The sequence below is a fragment of the Gavialis gangeticus genome, unplaced genomic scaffold (genome assembly GCF_001723915.1).
Source record: "Gavialis gangeticus isolate Ggan-Ray unplaced genomic scaffold, GavGan_comp1, whole genome shotgun sequence".
NCBI lineage: Eukaryota > Metazoa > Chordata > Crocodylia > Gavialidae > Gavialis > Gavialis gangeticus.
The window spans coordinates 15,278,164-15,286,378 of record NW_017729027.1 but is presented as its reverse complement, the minus strand read 5'-3'; the positions used below and the strand labels follow the sequence as shown (position 1 = coordinate 15,286,378).

The following is an 8,215-nucleotide window of genomic DNA, read 5'->3' as shown; positions in this document are numbered from 1 at the left end:
CAGGAGGAGATCTGAGACAAATGTTCAATAAACCAGTTTAACCTAAATCAGTTCAATCTAATACTACATCCATCCAGGTCTATCGTAAACCTGTTTTGCCATTCTGAAACTGCTTTATGTGCATTGAACTTCTGTTCTGTTACAGATTTAAAACAGTTTCTGATCACTTAAGTTAGTTCATGTATAATGTCTGTCCCTAGTCTATAAACTACACACAGATTCAAAGTAATTTGTTGAATCTGTAACATCAGGACTTAATGATGAAAATGTAAATATATGGATCTGCTTATGTAATTGCCACATCTGAATCTAGCACTCCAGAAATCCAAAGACAGAGCACCATTTTTAAGAAACAATCATACATTATTAATTTTCAGTAGTTTTATTGAAAAATGCCTCTTTCATTTCAGAAATAAATAATATAAGGCAGTGAAATTCACAATTTGCAGTTAAAATATAAAAGCAGCAATTCTATATCCATAGTCTTGCAAACAATTTCAAACTGCTTTTGATAACTAAGAAACATTGTAGTCTGAAAAAAATCCATACTAAATATACAACACAAACATGCAATTCCATCTCTGCAGGATTGACTGCAATTTGGCTTAAATGTTAATGTGTCTACAAGGAGATTTAAGGCATTATAAAACTGTATCCAGTTGATACACTGTTCTCAGCTACATTACTTAAGGTTTGCAGTTGTTAAAGGAGATGTATAAGAGCAGTATATGCCCTGTAAGGTATAAGTAAGGATAGAACAAATTGGCAATGATGTAAAAGAGGAGGAATTTTTTTTTAACCTGACAGTGCAGCCTTGTGATGTGACTGAACTGCAAACAGGCACTTGAAAAATAAAGACACAGCAGAGCTAAAGCAGATCCTCTCTAAAAAATCTGCAGCAGCTCTGTGGGTATATTTTTTCATGTTTGAGTTTTATCTTTAAAGAAATGCTACATTGTGATAACTGAAAGCACACAATTAAGCTTTAGGCAGTTACTGTAAGCAAAAGTATTTTACAAGCAAGAATAAACTGTATAGTTACACACATTGCTATTCCTACATAAGCATGATACTCCTACAGGATGTGAGTGCATTACCGATTTGAAAATACTGGGGAGGAGTATTTGAGAATATACGATAATACCCACTCTGTAGGTATCTGCATATGCAAGTATAGCAAAAACAGAAAAACAATCAAAATAAACCCATAACAAGGCAAAAAATCTTTTATGGTTTTGTTTTTGCTTTTCTTGATAATGATCTTTTCCAGCGCATGTGATCAGGGTATCCTGGTGAACGTATTTCAACTCCATAGTCCGCATATTCAGCATCTCTCCTTTCTGACTCCATTGGCACTATGAAGGGTTCACTTTCAGGTTGATAGGGTCCACTTTCGGGCACGTATGGCTCTGGTTGAAAATAGTTGTCCGATTGAACATTATAGTTATAGCATGTCTTTGAATCCACAAGTATAATGAAAGTTAGTCTACATATTGTTAGTCCAATTTTAATTTCATATAATAAATATATAAATTAATAATCACTGGCTTCTTTTTCTAGTTGTCATCATTACTTTTATGGGGGCCATAAAATACTCATTTAAAAAATAGTTTTGAACTGCCTTGTATGATTTTAACTTTTTTTTGGAGGAAAGAACTTTGCAAAACTAGTCTTAGGATGTTATGCCATGGCCCAAAATAGTGTAGAAAAATTAAATAAAAATACTATTTTACAGGTAATTCCTTACATCCAAGGAGATTGGATTTGATTTAAAATCAACTGAGTAGTAGAACAAAGTGATTAAATGTTTCATTGGCACATAAATTTTCTCTAAAGATGGGAAAATAAATGTACACGTATCTATCACCACTGGCAATATACAGTACATGTCATTTTCTCGTGCTGTTCCTCGTAACAGACCGAGTTACAGCTGGTGCTGGAGGAACACCAAAAACTACAGCAAAAAAGAAGAAAAATAGTTATAAGACTTCAGTATTTATAACTGCAATTACAGAAACCAGATACAAAAATGCACATGCCCTGAATCAGACACATTGATAACAAGCAACAGACAGGTAGATTTCAAAGGTGTTATTCTGGCACGCAACAAGCAGCAACAGGCGTTGATGCAGAAGCTCAATGTAAAATTGTTAACTGATTTTAGTGGACATGATCCCATACAAATCATTTACAAGCCATAATTAGTTTACTATGTACATAAGTCATTTCTCATTTACCAGGTTAAATCTGTCTCCTACAAAGGTGTTACCTTCACTGGTTAGTAGTTTTATAAGCCTCCATCTACACAGAGTCTTCTGAAGTTTGGGGTTTTAAAAGAACTTTTAGTTTTCTACTTTATTACTGAAATGCAACAGGCTTAACGAGTTGACATCAATGTCCTTCATCTCATTCACGAGCATGGTTAGTATAAAGGATCTCCCCATCACATGAAGCCAACATGGTTCAAATAACCATATCCACAGTGAAATATCCAAACAGACTCAGTTCCTACTAAGCACGTGCGCAAACATCTGAGAAACAGGGTTTTCATGTATTCAAACTGTAAGCAGTACTGGCGACTTAGAAAATGTGTTAGCCGAAACCTGAAACAGGTCAAAGAGGATGTTAGTTTTTTAAAAAGTCAAAATGCTGTGCAAAATATAGTTTCATCCAACTAACAAACAATTGTTAAGTTCAATGCATATATCTATATATGTATACATAGCTATTTACTAGGAAAGATAGCACTGTTGCATAATGGGTACAATTTTCTTTCTCTGTCATTAAAATTAGAATCTTGTGCTAAGTCTGAGCAAACACCTTGCTTTTTATCCAACAGCACTAAGCCTGTTTGCATGTGTACACAGTCCCATGTACATGCATAGTACACTTGGGGCAAACCATATCCAATAGTAGTATACATGTACACTAATAGTAAGATGTTACAGTGCACACAAATGAATTATTAACAATACTGTGGTCCTGTAGGATCCTCAATACATAATAGGTTAGTGCTTTCTCATTTTGAAACTGGTGGTCAGCATCACCCAGTATTCTGATTACATTGACAGCCATTGTTTTAATCCATTTCACACAACAGAAAACTGACATGTCTGAAGGCTAATTACAGGCTGATTAACTTGGGAGAAATCATAGGCCAGTGAAGTATTTCAGTTGTCTGCACTGTATCATAGAATTTTTTTTTTCTTTGTGGAAAATGTTGGTTTCAGGTATCAATTTTCTATAAATAATCCTGACATTGCTCAAAAAGAGACACACAAAAATTGCCAACCAGAGCGTTCTTTTTATTTTTCAAGTGAAACATGGAGGATTCAACCTTGTTCTGAAGAAGATTGGAAGGAGGAGGAAAAAAAAAGAAGAAGAAAATGGTCATTTAAATCCTAATATTAAAATTAGCATCTATTAACCTTCTATGTACTAAAAATAAATTGTTTGTAAAAGTCAATCATTGCTTGCTCCCAAGAGCTAAACACATTTCAAATTAATACAAGATAATTTGCATAATAATCTACATAGATGCTCCAACTGTCTAAGATAGAAGGGCAAAACTGTTTTAACATGAAATGTTGCAACTAAATAGCTGGAGTAACATTTGTTTCTGATTCTGTATGTTCAGACTAATGGGTCTGTTTTGTGTAAAGAAGCTCAGTATAAAGTAAACGCTACTTTAAGATAAACGTAGTTCGATTTGTCAATAACTTACCTGAGAATGTCTGACCATTGTAAGCAATGCTAGCACACTGGGATGAATCGCAATATCCAGGTGGCCCGGGGGGACCTCGAATACCCGCATTCCCTGGACGACCTGGTGGCCCAGGTGGTCCTCGTGAGCCTGTTGAACCTGGTGGACCAATTCTAGACTCTCCTTGTGGACCTAATTTTAGAATTAAAAGGAAAATAATATTTTTTTTTCATACAGCAGTTTGATAAAGTAGCTGGCACTACTGCTGTCTAGAGTCTAGACTATGCACAAGCCTTTGGTAAGGAAATGTTTATATTTGGTTTTTATATGGATATCAATGAAAGAAACCAAAAAACCAAAAATGTGACTCATCATAAGTTGCTTCCCTATGTGTGGCTAAGTTAAGACCTTATTCACAGAAACTCATTTGGCAAGGTTTGAGCCAAGCTAAAGACATCAATGAATTTGCTGGTTTATTTCCACTCTGTGGAAGATATGAAGATCTCCAGGGAAACTACCACATTAGACAAGCACACTGGATTTCAATTAAAGTGTAGGAGTGAATTAATTCTGCTACTCTGCAGCCCTTGGGTAGATGAGGTAATGTTTTCTTTGGAACAGGTTATATTATGGTTAACAGAAATGTAGAACTTCAACCAAGAGAGGTTACAATTTGTAGCAAACTTCTTATGGATCCTGTAATGAAAAAATCCTTTTTAACCTAGTAAATTAAAGGCAGAAACAATGAGACACACTATTTCTGCCAAGACATCAGTGAATGAAACTGAATGAGACAAAGAGCAAAGTAACAGTGAAAATGTCCTATTTTCTACTGTAATGTGAGATGCTTTATATCTTAAGTATATAAAGGTAATTACACACATAATCCAGCAATGGCACTAGAAATTCCAAGTACTAAATACAAAATTCAAATATAAAAATACAAAAAAGTCCATTTTTGAATGAATAAGCTGAAATATTGAGTCAATAAAATTTCCATCATCATTTTCATTAAAAAAAATTGGACAATCAAAAATGAATTTACATAATAAAGTAATCATTTAGCTACATGTTGACACTTTACAAACATCTAGTACATTTGCAAAATGTTTCATTCAGTTCCAATTTTGTGTAAAAACTAAAACCCATGAACCACACCGAGTAATGTATGTTCATTTGCTGTGAGAAGTAATCAAAGAATGTGCTGCCCCAAGAAGAATCTTTTCCCAAACACTTTCTCCTATTATGCAGTAATTTGATTTAATTAAAAATAGAAAATTTACCAGGTGGCCCAGGTAAACCTCGTGGTCCTGGAGATCCAATACCTCTTTCACCTTTCTCTCCTGGCAGTCCTAAATAATCAAAAGAAAATAAATCCCAGACCCGAAAGAAAGGAAAAAAAACAATGATAGAAAAATGTTTCTTCATGCTCTTTCATTAATGTTTATGATTTTTCAAATTATATATTACTTTAAATTTGGTCAAATCCAGTTTTACCAATAACTCTTACTTTGGATTTGGGAAAATAATTAAAGTGAAATACTTCACAAATATCCCCATCTAAAAGACAAGAATATTAAATGTAGGGTACAGAGGAAATGTAGAAAGAGGCCATCTTAAGACATAGAAAAATCTTTGAAGCAACCACAACTCGCCAGAAGTTTCTTACACTAAATTAGAGATGTGCGTGAAAATGTCCAACTTGGCATCTATTTAAAAATATACCTTAAATATCCTTAACGATAGCTGTACTGAAACAGCATTCATAAATATTCTAGAATAGTTGAATTCAAATAAATGATTTTCCTTACTTCTCTTTTTCCTTTTAAGTGGCAAAGTAAAATTTATATTAGAAAAAAACACCATCACTTCTACATTCTGAAATGTACAGAACAAGCCAGAAAAACTGAGCACCAAAATTACTAGTACAACCTAACCACTTTATGCTCTAGTAGTGATGCACAGAGGCCATAAATCAGGCCTACCCAGCCACTTAAACTGGGTTTGCAACTATTTCATGTTGCCATAGTAGTGTAAAACACCTGGAATGTACATGTTCATCCAGTGCTGTATTTCCCCTATACAGCTAAAAAAAAGATAATTTCTGTATTGGCAAGGCACTGCATTCTTGCTAATGAATAATGTTTTCTTTCAACAGAATGCCTATTCTAAGAAGAATTATGGCACTCAAAGTAGCCTGTCAAGATGTAGCTGACTAATACCAGAAACAGCTTTGAGAAGAGAACATTCTCTGGACTGAGATATCCTGATAAAGCTGATATATTTTCTTGAGATAGTGACTGAGACTCCACAGTGATTGGTGCTCCATAAATACCACACAGAGAGGCGCACCATCAGTGCAAGCCTATGTAATTTCAGGCCTTGTCTTCTAATGTAGAATAGACACTCAGCAGCTCTGGAATATGCTTATTGCAAAATACACATGTTCTTTGGGCACTACCCACCTCTATCACCAGCTGGTCCCTGCATCCCAGGTGGTCCTGGGAACCCTGGTCTACCTCCAGGTCCAGGTTCACCTCTTGCTCCGGCAGGTCCTGATGGACCTGGAGGTCCTGGGGGTCCAGGCTGGTTGCGGTTTGAGTAATAGTCATTCGGAATTTGATTAAGCATCTGATTGAACCGGCTCATTTGGCCTTTAAAGAAAAGAAACTGTTTCAATAAAAACATGTGAAAATCTCCTATTGGAGCAGAAAGAAAAAAAATATATTTTCATTAAACCTCCCCCCTCCGTCTCGCCCCGCACACTCGCATACAAATAATTAGTGGTAAACTAGAATGGATGTACAGAACAAGATGAAGGCAAGATAAGATTACCCAGAAGGAAAGGGGGAATTCTGGAAAAAGAGTATTAAATAAAAATCCTTAACCACTGGAGGTGGTGATGACTGGAAACTGAGTATTACTTTACTGTTTTGTTGGGTTTTTTTGGCAAAACCCTGGATAAGAGCTGTCTCGTAGCCTAAAGAATGGCACAACTTAGTTCCATTGCAATCTGTCATTCACATCACATTTCTGGACACCCTCCATTCAGAGATGATGATGAAATTATGGTCTTTTCAGAAGTCCAGTACAAGGTCTACACTTTAGTATCAATAAAAGTGTGAGGATGTACAGCTTTGTGCTTGCTCTCTGCAGGGGGGCAAGTTCAATTCACAGAGAATATTAGCAGCAAGTTGTTCTGAAGGAAAACCCCATCTAATCCTTCCTGACACAGTAGAATCATGGTGTGGAAGGGGTTGATATGATCTGAAGAGCCTAGGGGGTGCAACAGCATGGTCACACCGCACCCCCAGCCCTTCATTATGCCACAGGTAAGCTCTTGCCACTAGGGTGCAACTGGAGCCCCTCCTTTTGTGTGGCTCTGGAGCTCCGGCAGTGAGCACTGAAATTGATGCTGCTGATCCACTCTTTCCCCCTGCTGCTGAATTCAGTGGGAAGGGAGGAAGAGAAAGGCAAACAGCAGCAGCATTCTCCCCTGGACTCTGAAGCTAGGGGGAAAAATAGGGCAGGAGGAAGGAGGGGTTCCAACCAGAGCTTGCTTCAATCAGCTGGTGAGCTCAGAGCTCATTGACCATATGGAGGTTTGGAAGGGACCTGCACTGACTGGGTTATGAATGCAAGCACACTGAACATGTGGCACAGCCAAGGTGGGAGCTGCACCCTCCTGCCTTGTTCCTGGATCTGCTACTGAAAGAGCCTGTGCAAGAGGACACTGCTACAGAATGCAGAGCCGCCTTCCTTTGAGAGCCCCTCGCACAACGGAAGAGAATCCTCCTCTGTCTGAATCCTCCAGTGGTCACTCCTGCACAGGCGTAGAGGAACTACATCAACTTTTGAATAAAAGTAAAAGCTAAATACATTAAAAGACTCTTTTGAAGGTCTGAACTTTGGGACTTGATCCAGAACTGTAAGTTCTTAACTTGTATTACACAGTTTGTCCTGTGTACATCACTTATCCAATTACACTTACCAATATCCTTCACTCCTAACTCCCATAATATACCTATTTTTACATCTTCTATTGTTCCAAGAGGAGATGCCATTTATGACAAAACATAGTGGTTTAATGGACAGAGTTAAAATGCAAATGCCCGAAAGAAAAGAAAACATTTTCTTTGTGACACAACTGGAACATAGGTTTCCAAAGGTGAGAATTTAGACTCTGAATAACTTAGTCTTTCAGAATTAGGACCCAATTTTGTGTTGTGTTTTCTTTGTTTCAAATTAGTGGCACAGAAAGACAGTAATAACCTTGCACAGGCTTCTGTTATGCTCTGCAGGCACAGTCCTTTCATCTCAAATTTAAACCACCCTTTTCTCTTTTAATAAATGAACTATTAAATTAGTCATATGGAAAATAGAAAGAGGAAAAAATAAAACATTGTTTACCGTTTATCAATTGTTCACAGACTTGTCTTGCAACTGCTCGCATCATGTTTTGAGAAGCAATGTCTCCCTTAAATGATTAAAACCAAGCGTTATATTAGTACA

At 36.7% G+C, this 8,215-nt stretch overlaps 1 protein-coding gene across 1 annotated transcript in view; it reads right to left on the bottom strand.

The window, feature by feature from the left end:
* Nucleotides 1-366: 366 nt before the first annotated feature.
* COL12A1 (collagen type XII alpha 1 chain) overlaps nt 367-8,215 on the bottom strand; it is a 163,009-nt gene continuing 155,160 nt past the window's right edge. The window contains exons 63-66 of the mRNA XM_019520465.1: nt 6,169-6,357; nt 4,987-5,055; nt 3,725-3,895; nt 367-1,409 (exon numbers count right to left, since the gene is read on the bottom strand). Coding sequence (XP_019376010.1) covers nt 1,228-1,409; nt 3,725-3,895; nt 4,987-5,055; nt 6,169-6,357 — 611 coding nt within the window. The 3' untranslated portion in view covers nt 367-1,227. The remainder of the gene's footprint in view (nt 1,410-3,724; nt 3,896-4,986; nt 5,056-6,168; nt 6,358-8,215) is intronic.